This window comes from Notolepis coatsorum, assembly GCF_963971535.1.
Source record: "Notolepis coatsorum genome assembly, chromosome: 14".
Taxonomy (NCBI): Eukaryota; Metazoa; Chordata; class Actinopteri; order Aulopiformes; family Paralepididae; genus Notolepis; species Notolepis coatsorum.
Genome location: NC_140178.1, coordinates 45,159,632 through 45,181,955, shown reverse-complemented (window position 1 = coordinate 45,181,955; position 22,324 = coordinate 45,159,632). Strand labels below are relative to the sequence as shown.

General features: G+C 44.6%; 1 protein-coding gene across 1 annotated transcript in view; it reads right to left on the bottom strand.

Moving 5' to 3' along the window:
* poldip3 (polymerase (DNA-directed), delta interacting protein 3) overlaps window positions 1-22,324 on the bottom strand; it is a gene marked incomplete at its 5' end in the record, with an annotated part of 106,936 nt that overhangs the window by 6,525 nt on the left and 78,087 nt on the right. Inside the window, 2 exons of the mRNA XM_084329093.1 lie at window positions 960-1,089; window positions 1,708-1,785. Of these exons, the coding sequence (XP_084185219.1) occupies window positions 960-1,089; window positions 1,708-1,785 (208 nt within the window). The remainder of the gene's footprint in view (window positions 1-959; window positions 1,090-1,707; window positions 1,786-22,324) is intronic.

Sequence of the window (22,324 nt, the reverse complement as noted above, 5' to 3'; positions counted from 1 at the left end):
TGTGGCAGTCAGCAGCTTTACAGGTGCCCAGTACCAGTGAACATTGCAGTCAAGTCAAGTCAATTTGATTTATATAGCACATTTCTAAGCAGTGGCAGCTGGCACCAAAGTGCTTCACAGGCAGGTTGATAAGACAAAAATATTACGATGCAAGATATAAAATTAAAAACACAGTAAAACAATGAATGTAATAAAAACAGGTAGGACAGTAAAGCAAAGAAGATAAAAATGGGCCAGGGGTCTAGTGGTGATTAAGTGGGGGGGAAGGCCAGGGAGAACAAGTAGGTTTTTAAAAGTGATTTAAAAACCTGCAAGGTCTGGGCGGCCCGTATATTGAGGGGGAGGCTGTTCCAGTCTAGGCGCTGCGGCGGAGAAGGCTCTGTCTCCCCTAGTCTTGAGCCTAGTTCTAGGCACCACTAACAGCAGCTGGTCGGCTGATCTAAGGGATCTGTGGGGGGTGTGGCGGTGCAGGAGCTCGGATAGATAGGGAGGAGCCGTGCCATTGAGTGATTGAGTGACATTTAGGGCTAGTTTAAAAACTTGGGCAAATTGCGCAACCATTGGACGGAGGGAGGACTGGTAATCCAGTATTGGCTGAAGGAGGATGCAGTGGGCATGGGCCATGGCCTATACACAGATTGCAGCCTAGCACAATAAATATAGTTTACATTAAAAATGATGTAATTATTATTGGTGCCTCCCTGTTTTCATTAATAATATGATTATTATTGGTGCCTCTCTGTTTACATTAATAATAATATAATTATTATTAGTGCCTCCAGAGGGTGGAAAAACAGTCTCCTCCCAACCAACGCATTAGTCTAAATTCAAGTAAGCTGTGAATCTGAATCAGACAAGAATAAGGTTCATTGCCAAGTAATCTATACAACAGGTGTGTGAGTGAGTGAGTGAGTGAGTGAGAGTGAGAGTGAGAGTGAGACCTTGCCACTGGCACTTACCGTCCAGGCAGCGGTTGTTGTACTTCCTGTAGGCACTCACAGCGTCATCTTTCCGGACAAACACAACCTCCGCCACCCCCACCTTCACCAGCCTGGCGCGCTTCAAGGCACCGCACACGCAGAACAGTTCCTGTGGACAAATAAACGGACCACACACGCATACAAAATAAGAATGAGTCACGGTAGGTTGCTTCATGCAGAACAGTGGAAACTAACACGGAGTCTGAATCTAAAACATTAAGGGATGCAATGATGCCAATGTTGGTACTGTATGTCAGGCTGAAATAGGACATGGGTATATTTCCTCCGACATAAATATGATACCAAGAGCAACGTCAAAGCAACGTTATTTTTGCACTTTCCCACATTAGATCTCTCTCTAACAGTTTGTCCAAATGAGCCCAAAACAATGTCTCGGCCTATACTAATCTAACTTGATCCCATCAATATTGTGCTGTCTGGAGGTAGGTGAAGTATTTACCTACCTCGTTTAAACAAAAGAAAACGCCCAAGAGAAAGTTGTATGTATTATAGTCCATAAATAATAATAAATAATCCATGCACAAACACAATTGTCTTTTTCAACAAATATCTTAGTAACAAAAAGATTTAATCGGCAAGACATTTTTATGTTGATACGTGAAGAGGTTTATGGTGCCGACTCGCTGCCCCCTAGTGGCCTAAAAGCTAAGTGCTGCATCCTAAACATTAATGCATTGGCATGCTACCATCAGAGTGATACACTCACCACAATGTCCTCCTCAGTGACACGGGGATGCAGGTTGTTCACCGTTATCTTGGTCCCCTCTAGAGGACTGAAAGCAGGCTGGAATAGAATGCAACAACATGCCAGTTAAACAATTTTTTTTTTTAATTATGATCTTCCATACATGGGCAGAGGAGGTCCCCTCCTGTGTCCTGCTCTCGCTCTCCCGAGGTGCTGGGCCACCCCTCGCCTAAACCGAGCACAGAATTTCCACCCCTCGCCTAAACCGAGCACAGAATTTCCACCCCTCGCCTAAACCGAGCACAGAATTTCCACCCCTCGCCTAAACCGAGCACAGAATTTCCACCCCTTGCCTAAACCGAGCACAGAATTTCCACCCCTCGCCTAAACCGAGCAAAAATCCGCCTAAAAATACATACCTAAGTAAATGGAAGATATCTCCACTTCTACAAGGTCCATTTGCATGTTCTTGGTATCTAGGGACATCTATGGATCTCAGGGAATGTATTCCCAGTGTCAGAAATATTGTATCCGTTACTAGAACACTACACAACTACACAACAACAACCATCAAACGCACATAGCACACACATCCACACGCACACACTCACTTTAAACAAACACACTGTAGCACCCACTCCACACACTTTATAGCACACACCCACTTTAAACAAACACACTGTAGCACCCACTCCCCACACTTTATATTTATTGATGAAGGATTGCACTACAACTCGTACACCTTACTGTAAATTGTACCTAAATTGTACCTCATCCCATTTCTGCTTTGCACTATATAGTACTGTACATTAGTACACTGCATAGTATTGTATATTATATGGTAACTCAGTTACGTCTATTCTGCATCGAACATTGTACATATGTCTATACTGAACACTGTGACCTCATTTTCTACTTCTAAATTACATGCTATACTATGTTATTTGATACTATCTTGTCTAGCACAGTCTCTGGAGCGTAACAGTAAGAAGCATTTTGTATGAAAGTATTCTGTACTTCTGTATGACAACTATTAAAGAAACTTGAAAACTTGAAAACTAGGCTTGAGTAAATTGTAATGAACCAAAAGGAGAATATCAATAAAAAAAAATGTCCCTTCATCTTTGACGGTGAATAACACCATGCTAAAAATTACCAGACATGAAAAACTGAGCTTGTTCAGTACCTTCTTGAGATCATGTGTACAGAAATTCTAAGCAAATGAATAAAGGGAAGATGATTAAACAGAAGGTTTTGTAGATACAGTACTGAATTCTGCCATCCGGACACATGCAATTATTATATTATAATATTATTATAGAATATAGAATATCAGGCCTATAAATTACCTTATTATAGCCAAGTCACACATCTATGGATCGGGCCAAATCTTCTCTTTCCAATGGTAGAGGTCAATCTGGATTTAGTATCACCAGGCGTGATCCACAAACCGTGAATGAAATCTACTGTAAGTACAGTTACTTTTTTATAATGGAAATTGCTCCGCCTTCTTTCATCGAATTGGCATACGACTAACATTGGGATGGGAGAAAATCGGAGGAAAATGGAGGGGGGAAAAGATCAATAATAATAAAAAAAAAGAAACGCAACATTAATTCATAGTCTGTAGAAATGGATTTATGGGGGGGCTCCAGTAGCTCACCGCATATCTCGGCGCTATTTCTGCGTCGGGGAAAACCGTGCTGCGTCACGGATCTGGTGGACTCCCGAATTCGATTCCCGGACCCGCCGTCATTTGCCAGAATGTCTTCCCCTGCTCTATATCCCGTTTCACCCTGTATCTGTCGGTCATGCTTGACCAGAAAAGCGATAAACGCTAAAAAATAAAGTTTTAAAAAAAGAAATGGATTTATGGCTTGGGTCCGGTACCAGACACGTCAGGCTTAAGAGGTTAAGTGAAACTTCACCCTACTCGCATGACGGGGATACTTTTATTGAATTGTCAAATTTCTTCAATACTATCGAGTATCAGAAAATGTGGTATTGAATGACACTATGGTTTTGAATTGAATGAGATTAACTACTTAGGTATTGCATGACAGTGCCAATCGATACAAAATGCCACTACTTAAGTAGTTCTGTATCGTTAGTGGCTTAGCTTGGCATCACTACTGCACTATCTCGCGTACGTGCACGCGTACTGAATAAACCACAAATGTACCTCTAATACCAGTATTAGTCTGACCACACCCCTCATCAGCTTACCTTCATAAGCAGGTGTGTGGTCACCTGCTCTCCTCCTTCTCGCTTTCACCACAAGGAAGAAGTGCCTCGGTAGATCCCCACACTTGACACCATGATGGAAGAAATTGGATTAGGAACAGCTTGGGAAACAAGGATACGTTGACATCATATCTTTATTTTCTCTCTCACTATTTTCGAGAAAATACGGCGATATTGTCTTCGTACTGGAGTGTCTAGAAGATGATGATCATTCTAAAAACCCTCCACCGGTTTTCGTATTGGGAGCACGCCGCTGCATGCTTCTCAACTGCAGTTCCTTGCTGTGTTTGTTGGGGTGAAACCTGTCAGGCCACAGCTGAACTGTCGGACATGCCGCTGTTGTGAGGAGCGGTGCGTTCCAGGTTGGGTGAGTAGTGTTTGCTGGCGGGCTCCACTTGTCTGTTAGTGCTATGGGGGCTACTTGACAAAGTTTATGGAAACCGGCCCCAGGCTAGGGTCCTTTGTTTAGCCGCCTAGGCGACAGAAGGCCTTGGTCTGGAGACCATTATAGTTTTAACTAGTGGGCCGCGACCATTGACACTGGTGATCCCTGTGTGTTCTGGACGAGTGGATTCTCTCTGTCACCGTGTTAAGACCCCATCTTTCATATCCAAATGAGAGTATTCCTTCACGAGGGGATATGTGCATGTAATGTGCGATAGCGGCAGATTCATGTTCGAAGTCAGCTACACAGGCCAGTTGGTACTGTGCTGATTCCGCCGGATGTTCACCGTTGTGAAGCGGTGTTGACGTCTTGTTTTCTCTTTTCTCTTAAAAAGTGAGGAGAGGTTCAGAACGGCGGCCTGTCTGGGTGAGTGTTATGTCATTGTTTACATGTTCATAGCTTACGGTTAGCCAGTCAGCTGTTAACTGCTGCGTTAGCCTGCTGGATCGCTGCATGGCCTGCTTAAGGCCTACTATTAGCCGGTCAGCTGTTAGCTGCGGGGCTAGCATGTCGTGGTCGCTGGGTAAACGTTAGCTTGCTGCTAGGGCCATGGCTGGCGCGGGGTAGCTTAGCTTCTCGCGCGCCGCCGGAGCTCGCTTCTGATCGCCGTTGGCTTGATGCTATTCTGTTGAACGTGCTTTGATTTTAACATGTTTTACACTCTTGACCGCGACGTCATCCTTGACAGGGGATGTTTCGTCGACCCTGCCCTGAGCCTGGACGGGGATTGCGTCAACAAAGAGGACTGTAGCGACTGGTTGGAGCGGCGACGCTGCCCGGATCGAACAACACAGGTCGGCTGTGTTCTACGGTGTCTTGTGACTGCACTTCGCTGATCTGCGTTCCGGGTAGGTACGGGGTTGGCCAGACCTCATAACACGTCTTCTGGTTTTACTTTGCTAAATGTATTGTGAATAACGGTGTTTTTTCCCAAAACGTGTGTTGTTGCAATGCATTTGGGATACGTTGCGGGTTATGTGTGAGCTGTTTTTGTCACTGGCAGTTAGCTTCTCCATGCAGATCGTGATGTATTGATCTGGTTGTTGTGTGAGAAACATCATGGTGTTTATGTGTACCGTGTACTCACTACTAAGGCAACTAACCTATGAAGCTATGCTTGGTGACAAGTGAGTAAAACAATGTTCTTTCTCAGACTGTAATGACAATGAACAGTGTGTTCACACATTAACAGGTTTTCCTGTTTTAACTGGCCGTATTGAGGGTAAAATAGGAGGATTGTGTTTCCCCCCCCGGTTCCCTGGGGACTTTATCGCCTCCTATCAGACATGTTGTGCATTAATTGTGTCTTTTGTGTGGTAGGGATACGATGTAACTCTTAGCTTGATTGCTGAGGTTGTGCTAAATCTGCTGGAGAAACTTATTTCCTAAGGGGAAATTGGTTTGGTTGCTGTCATGTGTGCTTAGCAAGGCCTGTGGTCGATACTAATCAAGAATGATGTATTCTCTCATTGTGAAAAAAACGGCGTTCCTCTGTTGAGTGTTTTTGCCATTTTTTGTAGGTGATGATGGGTTGTGTGTGTCATGTGACCTACAACTGGGTTGTACTGGCCACAGAAGCACATGTGTATGTTGGACCGGGGTTCTTGGAGCCCTCTCTATTCTGTGTTTTTCCTTAGTAAAAATCAGATAGCAGGTTAGCTCATGCGCTGTGTGGAGCTGTGAAACGCTTCATAGAGCTGACTATGACTGTGTCATATTCTCTTTTTGTCGTTACGTCGTATCATGGGTGTGGGGTCGTGAAGGGGTGAACTGGTAACCTTTCCTCTCCCCATTGTTCTGTCGGTCAGGGGTACACCCCCTGTCCTTCAAGGTTCCCGTCACGTGGCGGTTCGGCACGTTACGGGGGGGGGGGGGGGGAGGGAGTTCCTGGTCCCACGGCCTGGTATATTGGGCGTGTGCACCGCAGGAATTCCCCCGCCATAGAGTACGTCACCGTGCGCGTCTCTGTTGGTAGGACTTCCGTGTGCTGTTCAGGTCCATGTGATGGATCTGTTTTCAGGGGGGGTGGTCAGGGCTCCTCCTCACCAAGCGCCTATTCAGGCCTTCTGTGAGTTCGGACTCCTTCTTCCATGTGAGGAAGCCTCCATCAGAGTACAGAGCCTTCCTCCTCAGATTGTCAAAGTGAGTGGACCCTCTAGAAGGGTCCTTTTCTATTGTATGTATATTCGATTCAATTCGTTTGTTGAGTGTGTATGGGTTCAGTGCCTCTTCCCCGGAGGCCCTAAAACCAGTTTTTTACATGGCTCAAGGTGCAATATATTCTTTTCAATCTGTACAGCTCGCGTGGGAAGTCTCTCTGGGGATCCCCGTCTCTTTCCTATGGGAGGGTGGTGGGATGTAAAAATGTGAACATTTTTTACCCCGGCTGTGTAGACTGGGATACATACTGTTGATGCTTCCTTCTTTCTATTCCAGAAGTGTTGGAGTTAGGGAGTGTCACACCCCTCTTGTCGTTCCCCTGGGCGCCTTGGGGATTCAATGACAGGTCTAAATAGCCTGTTCATTGATGGGGGTGTGTCCCGACGCACGTATAGTGCTAGCTCGCTGTAAACAGGCGATTGGCTGGCACGCCTTGGTTGCTTGTGGTTGGAACAGCGTTTTTATAAAGCAACTGAGATGGGGGTTTTTCCTCTTCCGACGACCACATCCCATGACCTGGGTGGGTTGTCGACGGATTCTCGTTCATGTCTGGGGGATGATGACGGGATGGATCTGAACATATGTAGTGGGGTCTCACGCCCTTGGGGTGGGCCACCAGGCGCGGTTCGTCCGAACGTCTGGGTGGCGCCTTCTTTTCATGTTAAGATCAACACGCATATCTGCCCTTCTCCTGGAGTAGGCATGTCGGCGTGGTTAGGGCACGGGACTGGTTCTGGTCGCGCTGGTCCAGATCAGTTGAACCCGTTGTCCGCCGGGGATGCAGATCTGCTGTTCTGGTACCCTGAGGGACTTGGGCTTTTTTCAGGGGGAAAAATGCCAGGTCGGTCTGGGTGTCACAGGGTTAAGCGCTATGGAGACCCTGGTTGGGTATGTTTTTACTCAGCACTGTCGTCATGGCTTACAGCCATGCCATTCTGTACGCGCTCGATCTCGTCGGATCTCGGCCGCTACACAGGTTGGTCCTGGTTAGTACTTGGTTGGGAGACCGCCGGGGAATACCAGGTACGGTGTGCTTAGGGGCTGGTTCTCCATTATTTTTCGCTCCTCTCTCACGCATGGCGAAGAGGGGCCTGTGGGGGTGGTTTTTTGACCTCCTCTGGTGACCCTGTGCTTCCCGTGCCGCCAGGCCCGGTCCGAAGTGATGTTTGCGACCCGTAGGCCTGGGTTAACCCTTTTTGGAAACTGAAACACTTGTACTGCGGTATAGCCGGTGTATGCCCGCAGGTGTGTTTGAGTTTTTTCTTGAGGGGTTATAGGAACAACCACCGCATTGGGTAACACCGAGGTGGTTGATTCCCTGGTGTGTTGGAGCAGTGTCAACTCCCGGGTTCACCGTTTGAGGGTGCCCCTGCACGTTCGTGACGTCTGCCAATCGTGTCAGCCTTCTCTGCCTCGACCCCTCTGGGTGGGGGTTTTTAAATGGAGGCTTGGTCATGCAACACCGCCAGCTTACGCTCCTTCCGCCGGGGCGGCTGTGTTCAGCTGTCCCCTCTGGCGCCTGTCTCGTCCGCAGTCTCCAGGCTAGGGTTAACAGCCTGTTGCCTGGTTTTTCCCCGGTGCGCTGCCTGCTTCCGTTGGTTAACCTTTTTGTGTGCTTACGGCCATGCTGACTGCCTGTTCTGCAGGGTCAGTGTGCCAGGCGGTGTACTATTGGGGGGACGGGGCCCGCTCGGCTTACGGCCATACCAACCTGAACACGCCCGATCTCGTCCGTTCTCGGAAGCTAAGCAGGTTCTGGCCTGGTTAGTACTTGGATGGGGTTCCGCCTGGGAATACCAGGTGCAGTAACTGAGGGGCCTTTGTCCGAATACGCTGGCGATGTGGGGGGCGGGGCACTACGTGCCCGCCTGGTGGGGTCTTGATGCTGGCATCATGGACTTCTCCGGGCCCCCATTCCAGGGAGTCCAGTCCTTTTGGTGGGTCTGGGTCTTCCTTCGCGCTCCGCTGCTACGGCCTTGCCACGGGGTTGGGTTTGCCCTTGGCCCCGTGATTCTGGGGGCAGTAACGAGGTTGTTCCTCCGTTCGTTCCCGGGTGGCATGCGGGTTGTGCGTGTGTGTAGTCGTGGGGTCAAGCCACGGTCTGCTCACCCTGTGCGTTAAGTTGCTTGAGTGCCTCTTCGCACGGTCGGGTCCGTCGCCTTCCCGTGAAGCCTCTAATAGGGGGGATACCCTCCATTAGGGGGGGTCGGGGGGGCTCGGCCCTCCCTGTTCTGATGGTTTTGGGGGGCTGTCAGCGGGGTGTATTTGTCAGCCAAGTGGCTCCGCTTGGCCTCCCTTGTGCAGTAGTGATGCCAAGCTAAGCCACTAACGATACAGAACGTTAGGTTATGACTATAACCGAGTTCTGTTAGTTAGGGGCGATGCTTGGCATCAGACGGCCGCTGCAGCCCTTGTCCTCACCTTGTGGTGAAAGCTTGGGAAGGAGGAGAGCAGGTGACCACACCAGGGTTTCCGTTAGAAAAAATTGTTGCCGGTCTCCGTGACCTGCAAGATTTCAACTACCGGACAAATGAGATTAATTCCGGTCATAGTTTATTGAGCTTTAAAACAATTGAGATAGGCAGGCTATATAAAGAATGTCATCCTCAAGGCATGTAGATTTATAATATTATTACTTAAAACTAGGCTACTTTTGCGTATACAGTCATTAATATATTCCAAATAAAATAAGTCCCTCGATACTCCGTCTCCGTGCTGCTGCTGACTTGAAATAAAATAGACCGCGTCTGTGGGCAGTCGGCCCGACAATAAACAGCAGTCTGTTATAATCACATTTTTATGAGCTAACGAATTCCGTTATATTGGACATTTGTATTAATTATATCAAGCGAAGAACTGAGAAAGCAGAGACACGGCAACATTATCGTGGTTTGCGTGACTACTCTCTCCACCTCAATGTCACGCGGTCGAAAAGGGCGCTTGTCTATTGGACAGTGGAAATGTGTGTGTGGCTGCGATCCTGTGTGTGCGCGCGCGCGTGTGTGTGTGTGTCTGTGTGTGTACTGCGGAGCCCAGATCAGCGGAGCCGAGTTTTGACATGGCATTGATCCATTGTTCTATTGAAGCACATTATTACCACCATCCTCTCGCTAAACAACTTGTAGACCACGGTGTTTTTATGAGTGCCCACAAGTAGCCGTTTTAATAATATAATAAGCCGCGCGCCTCGGTAATAATAATAAGCCGCGTTTTTTCTTCCTTCTTCCCAAGATGCACAGACATAGATAGATAGAGAGATAGATAGAGAGATAGATAGATAGATAGATAGAGAGATTAGATGCAGTGTGCTTGTTTTGCAGTGAGTGCTGCGAGCAGTGGTAATAATAATCACTTCCTATATTTGGTTCGCGTTTGGTCCGATGAAGCGAACCGAGACCTACGTTTTTAAAGCTCTCGCTGACAACGTCGTTGTCATTATTAGAAGCAACGAGGAAACAAATGTAATGATCGTTTCGTTCATCGCATAGGCTATTTAATTTTAGCCTATTTTAATACAATTCAAATAATCAAATTGTGCTTAGACTCAGGGAATTATTAAGACCGGACATTAAGACCGGAGAAATTAAATATGTCGGACTTCAAGAGATTTTGCCGGACAAATACCGGTAATTACCGGCTAACGGAAACGCTGGACCACACACCTGCTTATGAAGGTAAGCTGATGAGGGGTGTGGTCAGACTAATACTGGTATTAGAGGTACATTTGTGGTTTATTCAGTACGCGTGCACGTACGCGAGATAGTGCAGTAGTGATGCCAAGCATCGCCCCTAACTAACAGAACTCGGTTATAGTCATAACCTAACGTTAATCTCATTCATTTAGTGAGCCAATAAAGATGTTTGTTCCAAGAGATAACATTTCTCCTGTTCCAACCACAATCCAATATTATCTAAAATGTAACAAGGCCTCCGCTCCGATTGGCTCACACAGCACATGTGACACACATAACTAAGCAAAGGTATCGAGAAAAGTATCGTTTTGGTATCCATCGAATCCCAGGTATCGCTATTGGCACCAGTATCAAACATTTTCAAACCATACCCAGCCCTAGTGGGGTGGGGCAGAAGTCTTTGAATTACAAGGCTGAGTCACAGTTTGTGTAAGAAAACAACACAAGGCATGGGAGGGGGATTTGGGAGTGGCTTTGACTGCAGAGCAATGGGGAGAAGCCCTAGAACGGGTACATACGGCATCAACCTGTGCTCCGCCTGGCCTCGTTCCAAGGTGCTGCATCACCTGCATTTCTCAAATATCAAACTCTCTAAAATGTTCCCATATGCAGATCTCACATGTGACAGATGCAGTCTTTCTCCAGCATCTCTAGCTCAATCATTCCGGCAGTGTCCCTAATCACTTCAAAACACTGTCAGATGTCTTTAACTCATTCAGGGCAGAGGCCTTTCCCCATCCTGTTCTAGCCAGGCCAGGTTTCCATTACATATTTTCACTGTGCGTCACCTTGTTTGTAGAGCTATATCTATATTCTATATTATAGCTATGGATACAATACTATGAACATTTGACAGTAACTATCTTCTGTCCAAGATGCAAAAAATAATTACTTTTTTCATGAATACTGTTACGTGTGGGGTGTGTTTGTACCCTGATCAGGTGTTCCCAGTGTGACGTGTTATGTCTAGTTGTAGTTCCCTGTCCTCGTCTTGTAGTCCTTATCGTTTCCCTCCCAGGTGTATCCATTTCAGGCCACGTGAGCGGATCGGTGCGGGCGAGAAATCCGCTCTTCGCTCTTTAAAGCTTGGTCTGCTCCGCTAATCGCTCATGTTGACCCCGCCCCCAAGTCGCTCTCCGCTCGCTCACCTTGAATCGAGCGCTCCACATCGCTCTGCAGATTTTTTTTTTTTTTTTGGAGCATGGTGTAAATTTGCTCAAACTACAACAGTCTACACCCCCTGGGCCCCTTAACAATTGTTTGTATTGAGCTGCATTGTAATTGTATCCATTCTGCAATGTTAAATAATAGGGATGTCCGATATTATTTTTACATTTATTTAACCTTTATTTACCCAGGCAAGCAAGTAAGAACCAATTCTCATTTTATTTATTGTCAAAAGTATGCATGTTGGTTTAATTCAACAACAAGAGATATGTAATGTTAATTTTTACTTTTTTAATTATCATATTTTGCACAGATAATGCTTACATTTAGAAAGCCTTTTGAATGCATCCAGTGAAATTATTAGTTACCTGAAATGATTCAGTTTTTTTGGGGGGAAACCCTGCATATATCGGTATCGGAAATTAAGAGTTGGACAATATCGGAATATCGGTATCGGTAAAAAAGCCAATATCGAGCATCCCTATTAAATAACGTTGTTTATCCATTCACTAGCTCTATTAAGCGATGATAGCTAGCCTAGCCACAATGCTATGGTCGCTGCCATTAACGTTAGCATGTAAGCTAACGACAACAACAATGGCGTCAAAACTTTTTCTAACAGGATGCGAGTGACAAAGTCTGAACAGGATATCACAGGTTTGCGTCTATATTTATCACAGCCGAAGAGTGCGTCGCGTTTCTCTGATTGGCCATGTGACCGCGGCAGCGCGAGAGAGTGGCAGTGCGGAAATAGGCTGCATCCTCCACGTCAAGAAAGACAGACAGGCATTCTCTGTGACAAACCCTAACCTTAACCAACTCCGAAATAATGCCTAACCTTAACCCTCCCTAACCTTAACTTAACGCTAACCTTAACCAACTCCGAAATAATGCCTAACCTTAACTTAACCCTAACCTTAACCAACTCCGAAAGAATGCCTAACCTTAACCAGTGGAAGAATGCACGTTTATAGCGAGAGATGATAAACGTAAAAAAAAAAAAAAAAAAAATTTGAAGTGATTCGAACTTGTGACCAACCGCACCGCAGGCTCCACAGCGTACCAGTTGAGCTAAGCGTCAATGGAAAAACATCGGGGATTACGGCTACATAATGCCGCTCCGCTCTGCGGCTGTGTACTACATGTATATTACATCAGTGTTAAACCACTGTGTGAGCGGCCCGGAGCAGATTGGAGCGGAGGAGAACTCTCGCTCCGGACGTCGCGACGACCCATTTTAAAACCCACTCCTCGCTCACGTCAAAACCGCCCGCTCCGCTCACATGCACTGATCCATTTGCAATCAACCCAGGTGTGTCTTGTCTCGTCATCCCCGTGTATAACTGTTCTGTTCTTCCCTGTGTGAGATGCTGATCCTGTTTGTACAGTTCTGTGTTTTGTTTGTCATTACGTTACTCTTCTTTTACGAGCCATGGTAAATATAAATTAAATATCTTTTGTTGGTTACTTTGGCTACAGTCTCCTCATTATGTTACATTGACAAGACAACAAGCACTCCTTCAGTCAATGGTAATGTAATAAATACGTTTGCGCGTTCTGCCGTGGTGAATATAAGTACAATTTCGGAATGATTCCTGGGAGGCTGGCTATAGGCCGCAACGTGAATTCTACTAAAAGCATTGGCGTTTCGTCCCTGGACACGCTACTATTTCCAAATCAAATGTATATAATAGGTAGGGGTGGAACGGTTCACAAAATCGACGGTTCGGTTCGTATCACGGTTTTGGGCGAACTGTTTTCGGTTCGATATACGTTGTTTTTTATAAATAAATAAATTAACACTCCAAAAATGTAAACATACTTAGATCCCCAATTATCATATCATGGGGTATCATTGGAAAGCCACACTCATTGGCTACAACCCGGTCCAATAATTTCCGATATCGCCAAATGACTGACGGAGCTAGAGCCCCCGGAGGTCGGGGGTGGTATGTGTACTTTGGCGCACGCCTCACATATTGGCATGTAACTCGAGAACCGCTGAACGGATTTTGTCACCTGAAAGGGCAATTGACAGGCAACAAATAGGGCTATAATTCTTTCTATCTATATATAAGAAATGCACACCCGAGCCGCTAGAGGTCAGCAAAGTGGCGTGTCACGAATCGTCCTCATGAGGGCCCACATGTGGGCCTTGGTTTTTTTTTTTTTTTTTTGTGGTGAATGAGCTCAGTGAGCAAGCTCGGTTTGCGCACAATTGTAACAGTGTTAACACATCCTGCGCCAAAACAGTCGTACAACGTGTTTCAAGGCCATGCTTAGGCCTGCCACGATAAGCAATAAATCGATTAATTGCCGCAATAATTAAAATGAATGCAATGATTTTGACGGGCGCGATTAATTGCTATTTGCGCGTTTGTTTTAATGAGGCGGACCCAGTGCCCCTTGTCAGTCACTGTCCGTGTTGGGAGGCGGGCCGCTGGCTTTACTACAGAGCACAGCACAGGAGCTCCGTGGGGCTAACGTTACCCCTCATTGTGTCTATTCTACTAGCATTAACGTTACTCATACAAACAGAGTAAACACAGTTTTCAATCAATCAATAACAACATTAACGAGACCCTCGTTGTGTCTATTCTGCTAACGCTAACGTTACCTCTCATTGTGTCTATTCTACAAGCGTTAACGTTAGCTAGGCTGTCTATGCTAACGTTAGCATTAGGCTAACAAGCTGTAACGTTACCAGTCGCGTCTATTTGCTAACGTTAGCATTAGGTAATAACCGGTTTAAAATGGATGGTGATTACCTCACGTTGTGTCTATTCTACTAGCATTAACGTTACTCATACAAACAATCAATAGCGAGTTATATTGATCACGCTATGTACGATAGCCATGCTAAAACGCTAGCACAACATTAGCACCTAACCTAACAACAAGCCTTAACAAGTCAGCGATCTTTTTGCGAGACTAAACTCTCCGCTTGGTGGCAAATTGTGTTGATGTCGGTTTTGTTTAATCAATAAATGAGGCAGAATACACAGTGACTGTATCCTTTGTTTATTGCACTTGTGCCTGCTGCAAACATAATGATTATGAAATCCTAGAGACGCGTCTCTATTCTGACCAATCAGTGGTCTGCAATGTTTCACGTGACTTTTCTGGTACCCAAAGTACCTGATAATCACAACAATACTTCCGGTCCGGTCGGTGGGCTTCAAAATAAAAGTCTAAAACACAGGAAAAGACGGAGCGGTGGGCTTCAAAATAAAAGTTTTGGGAAATAAATTTCCCAAAAAAAAATTCTCTAACCGGTCGCAATAATATCGCTTATCGCGATATTTTCGGGGGCAATTAATCGCCCAGCAAAATGTGTTATCGTGGCAGGCCTAGCCATGCTAATTCTGCCATTCCACGGCGTACGACGTTATTGAGATCATATTTCATTTTTTCGCCATGGTATTCAGAATGCCCTCACGGAGCCTGGTCTGATGCAGTGGGAGCCTTCACACACTCTGCAACGCTTCAATACTGTCGCCTGGTGGATGATCGGCGAGTTACAACCGGAAATGGATCTCTTGTGATCTCGGTGCACCGGGCAAATTTTTTATATAACGTGTATCGGCAACAAACGGCAGTTGATCATCTATATATGCGTTTATGCCTATAACTCACGTTCTAGGAATTACTGCAGAAAACGATAACATATTTATATTCTAGACGGTATTTTCGTATGAATCTATGAATGAAAAAGTATAACGTTCCTACATCCTGAACGATAGATAATCGATGTTGAATGGGCCATAGTAATGTCAATTTAGCAATACAATTTAAAAAGTTATAGCCCTGCAAAGAAGGTGAACATCTCCATAGGCTTAGACTGGTGGCAGTGATCATACATTGATGGATAGAAGCGTGGCAGTTAATGTGTTGATAAACACAAAAAAACAATGTCAACAATGTTTAAATTCCCTGATTGTCAGTTCTTAACTCATTCAGCGCCAATCATGGAAAAAGTCAGGTTAACTCGCCAAGCGCTCAGCGTCAATCACGAGAAAAGTCGGGTTTTAATCGTTATTTCTTTTATTAGCTATATCCATTCATTTTCATCCATCCAGCCTGATGTTATCATTGGGAATGGGTCTGAGCTCGCAAAAGGGCAAATACCGCCGCCTATGCCTTGCAGCCGGTATTGCACTCTATTAGAAATGGTGTCGTTTCTTTTATGGGCCGATCTGAGCCGTGCGGGCGGGGTTGAAATACTCCGGCAGACTAGCGTTTACAGCGTTAGATCTGCGATGCTGGCCCGGACCGCCACGAGCAGTATTTGGAATGGCGATCAGATAATTGGATTCTTTCTTTTGCATTACACCAGAGGGCCATTTCATGTATGCACGAGGAAGGATAATAATGATAATCTAGCGTTGATTTCAGGAAGATTTGATAATCAGGCAAAAAATTACGTGTTTAGTGTATTCCACTAAAACGCTATTATCGCGTCTTTTCCTGGGATTACTAAGAATCACAAACTATACTCATATTCAAAACGGTATAAAACGGAAATGTATGGATGAAAAAACAATCTGTTTTGTGCATGTTGACTGGAAGCAACTCACTGACAATCGACGGGTGTATTAGACCCATAGCTATAATATAAGATATATTTTAAGCACGCGCAAATCTCGCAGTCTCCCCATTGATTAAAGCGATGACGTTCTAGCGCCCCCTGGCTCATTAAGCAATGGCGCTGTATGAGTTAATGGAAAGATTCGTTTTCCGCTTGAAATTAAAGTGCAGTATTTGAAATACAATGAAAGGAATATGGCTGGATTTCTTATCAAAAGGAAAAGTGTCACTGTTATTTAAAATAAATAAATAAACAAATTAGACGGCCATCAATATAAAATGCAGCATACATCAAACTAACACACTGTACCGTTTCAAAACAACACTGCTCTGTTCATTCTATTTTTAAAATACGTACATTATCTGTCTACATTTATTTAGACTAACATTATTTAAACATTGAGTGCAACTGTGGTGGATTGACGTAATTCGGTGAGTTGGAACTATCTATGGGTTGGGGGACCGCACGGACAATTTAGCGTGTGGTACCACTACCTTCAGACCTTCTCGACTCTAACGTTACCGGAGTTGAATCGAGTTGATAACATGCAGTGGAAAAGCGGCAATAGTCCCGGTTGGAGTTAGTAAACACAGTTGTATGTTAGCCTTCTTGGATGTTGAATGTTGGATGTTGTCTTTCAACACCCTGCCTCTCAAGACTCCCATTTTCTCCTCCGCTAGCTAGTAGCTACGGTAAGGGCTTGTGTCCATAGGGGACGTTTTATGAGTTGTCAGCTCCTTTCTGTCATTCATTTCTATGCTACAGGCGTGACAGGCGCGCTCCTCTTCCCAGAGCCGCGCCTCGCGTTTTATGAGCTCTCGACGGCAGCGTTTTTGGCGGAGCACTCCCAGCTCATAAAGTTGAAAGTAGTTCAACTTTTTTGGAAAGGAGCGCGCTCATCAATGTACTCATCGAGGAAGGGGCGGAGCCGCGGCTGGCGCGAGCTCTGGGGAGACCCAGAAAAACGCTTGGAACTTTTTTTTCTTCTTTTTTCAAAGCGGTCCGCCTCGAAAAAAAGGCTATTAGTGGACACATAGCCTAACATTTCATTGGCTGTATTAGAGCTGGCGGGCTACCATAGTTAAGCGTGCGTTTTGTTGTACAAACCGTGCTAACGGTAACGTTATGGCAAGATGTGTGTAGGCCTATGTAATGTTAATGGCTATGTTTTTAAAGTCGTAATGAAGATTGATTTATATCGTGCTTGCCATTTACACAAACTGACTAGCACCTGTTGCTGCTGCCTGCCTGCCTCTCCCGGCTCCGTGCCAAATGACTTTTTTTTTTATCCCCTGAACCGAACAATACATACACGCCCGAACCGTGGAGGTCGTGCAGAACGGTGTACGGTTCGAATGCATACCGTTCCACCCCTAATAATAGGTATTATGTTTCATCATGAATGCATGCTGATGCTTTGATTGCCAGTAACGGCATTTGTTATTACCACAACACACGCAGATTAGCTGGATCGGTATGATAATATTGTTGGATCAAGCTGAAATTTACGTCAGATAGTCCTTACCTGTGGTCAGGGGTAGGGCTGGGCGATATGGCCAAAAATGTTAGTGATAAAATAATAAAATAATTTTCATATAACTCGATATCGATAATTATCGTCAATATACATTTCCGTTAGGGCTGGGCGATATAACGATAACGATAAATATCGCGATATATTTTAATAATCGATATCGAATGAAAAAAAATCGAAATTTTTTTTTTTTTTTTTTTGACCTGCAACAGGGCAGTTTTAAAACCAGAGGTGGTGGACAGACTTGTCTTTCTTGCCTGCAACTTAAAGTAATGGCTTTGCTTGTCCAAATGACAATACTGACCAAATTGGGATTTATTTTTCTTTTGTCCATTTATTTTGTTTGCTTTCTAATTTAAAATACAGTTTGAAACCGTCTGTACACAGTAGGCTATGTGTGCTAGCAGAACTAGACTCCAGTCACGAGTCACGGTGCACATGTGCGGTGGTTTGTCCACCAAAAAAGCGCCAAAAGATCGAAAATAAACTAGCAGAGACAGAACTGTTCAACTCCCCTGGAGCCACAGCCAGCAGAGAAGCCGGTTTACTTTAGCTTTTAAACCAGCTGCAGCCTGAGAACTGGAGTGTGAGGGGATGTAACACTAAAGATGGCGGCAATGACAAAGAATTGCTGCAAAATAAACATACATCTGTTGTTTATAAAAAAAAAAAAAAAAAATAATACTTATAACAATTCGATAATTATCGATATCGAGAAATATGATAACATTATCATATCGTTATCGCGATATGATTTTTTTCCATATCGCCCAGCCCTAATTTCCGTCAAGTTTAATTAACTTCTTATGGCCGGCGCCGACGGGCTATTCATAGACTCACTTGTTCTGCTGCGATAGAACCAACGTAGAGTCGAAGACGAAACGAGTTGGAGCCGTCGCGTGTCGAGCCAACCCTTTGAGAAGCGTTGTGGTCCCGGCTTGAATTCTCCATGAATGTGTCCAAGTCCATAATCCATATAAACCCATTTTGTTATATCCAACACAGTCTGAATGAATGTTTCTTGTTATTATGCCGCGTGATTTCCAACCACCAAAACAACTGAATGTCTCGAGTTGATGTAGTCATCAGTCCGCGCACATTCTTCTACGCAGTACTCCAGTAATCACGGCCCAGTGCATAGATTATTATATTCCACCAGGGGGCAACCTACCGCCACTGGATCATAAGCATGTTGTTTGGTCCAAGCTTGGAAAATCGATATATCGAAACTTTGCGACCACGTTTCATGTTTATTTCGAGGAAATAATTTATCGCGATGATTATCGTTATCGTTTTATCGCCCAGCCCTAGTCAGGGGTATTCCAAAAAGAATATTCCAATTGTTTGATCGCCACCTGGTCCATCTGATGTCCATCTGGTCCACGACATAATCCAGCACAACATATCCATCGATTGTCCCTAAAACGATTCAATGCGATCGAGTGAAGCCCTAGGCTTCCCTGTACTAGAAAACTGCGCCCGGAACGGTTTAAGCGTAACACCCGGTCTGGAACAGGGTTTACTGCACTCTCAATACTGCCTACTAGCACGATCTGGCCGGTACTGCACCCTTGGTGTCCCAGTATGCCTTTTAACGGCAACATACAGGTCTGTGACATTGAATAGAATATTAAAATCGGAAAAAAGCTAAAACGATCCAAAAACGTATATATACGTTTATGGCAGGGTTTCCGTTAGAAAATATTGGTGCCGGTCTCCGTGTCCTGGAAGATTTCAATCTCCCGGACAAATGTGAGAAATTCCGGTCAGTTTATTGAGCTTAAAAACAATTGATAGGCAGAGGCTATATAAAGAATGACATCCTCAAGGCATGTAGATTTATAATATTTTAACTTAAAACTAGGCTACTTTTGCGTATAGTAATTATATTCCAAATAAAATAAGTCCAGAGACTCCGTGCTGCTGCTGACTTGAAATCAAATAGGTGTCTGTGGGCAGTTTATTTTGTACATTATCTAACGTTAACACGAACCTAAACTAACTTTAGGTTAGTTGTAACGTTAGTTTAGGTTCGTGTTAACGTTAGATAATGTACAAAATAAACGTATTCCGCTGCTATAGACGTCGCTCTTTTATTTTGAAACCCCCCAGAAAGGAAGTCATTCATTATATTAGCTTTAGTGTCCGGTTAGCTTTAGTGTCCGGTTAGCTCCGTTAGCGTGCAGTATATCAATACCAGCCAGGGGAGGAAACTAACTTTTTGGCTTACCAGCCAACTGGCGAGTATCTGATTTTTTTTACCAGCCAAACAGATTTTTTACCAGCCAATAAAAAATCGCTAATTGTGATAATTACTTCTTTGTATGTCTTCGTCTAAATTGATTTTCAATCATAGTAATAATCACACTGTGTCTCTACTCATTAATGTTTTATGCTAATAAATATTTTAAAAACAGTGTCTCTACTCTTCACAATATTAGCATAAAACATATTAACATGAAAGAGGGATCTATTCTGGACTGGGTTGGGCTGAACTGGGCAGTGAAAGATGCTGGGTTGGACTGGGTTGGGCAGTGAAAGAAAAAAACCGAAGTATGTTGTGAAGTGTATAGATGTAGCCAGGGAGCGAAATTCACTTTTTGACTCACCGGCCAGTGGCGGGTAGATGGGAAGAGTCTACCCGCCAAGCATATTTCTTACCTGCCAAAATTTTTTTGATTAAAAAAATATATATATATATTTTATATAAAAAATTTTTTTTAAATAAAATATATATTATATAATCATACTTGTAGTTGTATTATCTGCGAGACATCGCCACCACGCAATAAGTCAAAATGCTTGCTATCTGCAAACAGCTCCACTGTCTGTGTGTATACTTGAGTAGCCTCCAGCTCCAGCAAGGATTCTCCGGCCCTGCAGCTAGACCCTATATTCAGCTAGACCCTACATTCAGCATGCAAGGATTCTCCGGCGAAGGCGGCGATGCAGCTGGACCTATTTAAAACGTTACCGTTCTTTTGTCAAATCACATTCAACATGCCCTCAGCTAGAATACGCATTCAATCAATGTTATAAGACATTGATATCAGGAGCTATCTGTAGCTACTGCTAGCCCGGTAGATAACGTTAAGACAATTTAGTTTACTGGGACAGATGGATCAACGTGAGCTAGCTAAGCTAGCTAACGAGGGACCGGAGGTATTATGCACTCGAGTAGACTATTGCTGGAGCATTTGTTGATATCAGCAGCTATCAGTAGCTAGCCAGCTAGATACCGTTAGACAATGCCTCGTCATGTATTAAACTAAGTGAATAGTTGACTGGGTCATTGTTTAAACAGTAACGTTAGCTCTTGGAGGTCCGATATAGACTAGAGCAGATGGAAGTAAACAAGCCAAATGATAGCTTCCGATTGGTCATTTGCTTTTTTTCCTCATGAAACCAGTTACGTCACTCTACTGTGATTGGACCGTTGACTTGAGTGCGATGTGGGACTTGTAGTTTTTTAACGATCTCGCGGTGGAGAAAAAAAAGACGAGCGGCTATAATCTGTACTCGCACAAGAGTATCGTTATGAAGTTATGAACTACACGTCTACACGCCACACGGCGGGCAGCCCTCTAAGTGTCATGCGCCAAAGGTAAAAACAGCCCGCCCCTGGCGGGCGGCGGGGTTTAGTTTCGGTCACTGGATATAGCAGTACTGTCTATCTGTATGTCGTGTATGTCATATGTTATGATTAATTGAAAATGGGGGACCCTGATGTAAACAAGATGAAAGTCTGTATTGAGCCGTACTGTATTGTACCCATTCTGCAATCTGTTAATAAAGTTTTCAATCAATCAAGTTAACTTTGAACCTCGGTTGTCAAGCCGCGTCAATGTTGTGTATGCATCCGAGTGTTCACTGTGCCTTTAAGACGGCACGGTGGCCTTACGACAGTGCTGTGAAGTACCGTCAAGTGTTGTGGCAACGTCAGTTGGGTTGGTGTGCTGTTGTGCACTGGTTGACCTAGCCCCTTTCGTGACTGCGATGTGCAAGCCAGGGGCTTTTGAGCATGAAATAAAATGTCTAACCTTACGTCGTAGTCCGGTGCGTTTTTGGAAACATTATAATCATAACAGATACACCTAGCTAACATGGGGCTGGCTGCTTTGCGCACACACACACACAGGGCTAACGTTAGCTAGCAAGCAGCTATATAGCTAAAACGCTAACTAGAAGCTAACTACTGTATACTGTTCCAATAGACTAACATACACCTCTGTGATTTAAATGTGTCCTTGCCTTAGACTCTAGGGTTGTACTAGGGTTGGATGCAGTTCCCCGTTGGTCAGTCTGTCTGTTTTCCATCTTCTGCTGTGTTTAACGTTATCTGTTTGCGAGTGCTTCCTTGACTGATGGCCAGTACCGCAGGACTTTTATTCAACATTCTATATTTCCGCGGGTTGGCCAGTACTGCGGGAACTTTTATTAAACATTATATATGTCCGCGGGTTGGCCAGTACTGCGGGAACTTTTATTAAACATTATATATGTCCGCGGGTTGGCCAGTACTGCGGGAACTTTTATTAAACATTATATATGTCCGCGGGTCTTGTGCAGTGCTCTCGTGGCACTGTCAACTCGCCAGACTTCATGAATCACTCGCCAAACGTAAAAAATACTCGCATTTGGAGAGTAAAGTGGCCTAATTTCCTCCCCTGATACCAGCCATTGGATTACTGTTTTCTAAATTGGGGAGGCTTTTAATCGTCAAGGTAAGAGGATTTTAAGTTATGGTATCCATAAACTTCAATCGGTTCGGATCCTTTGAATGAATGAGAATGTCAACAATCACGACG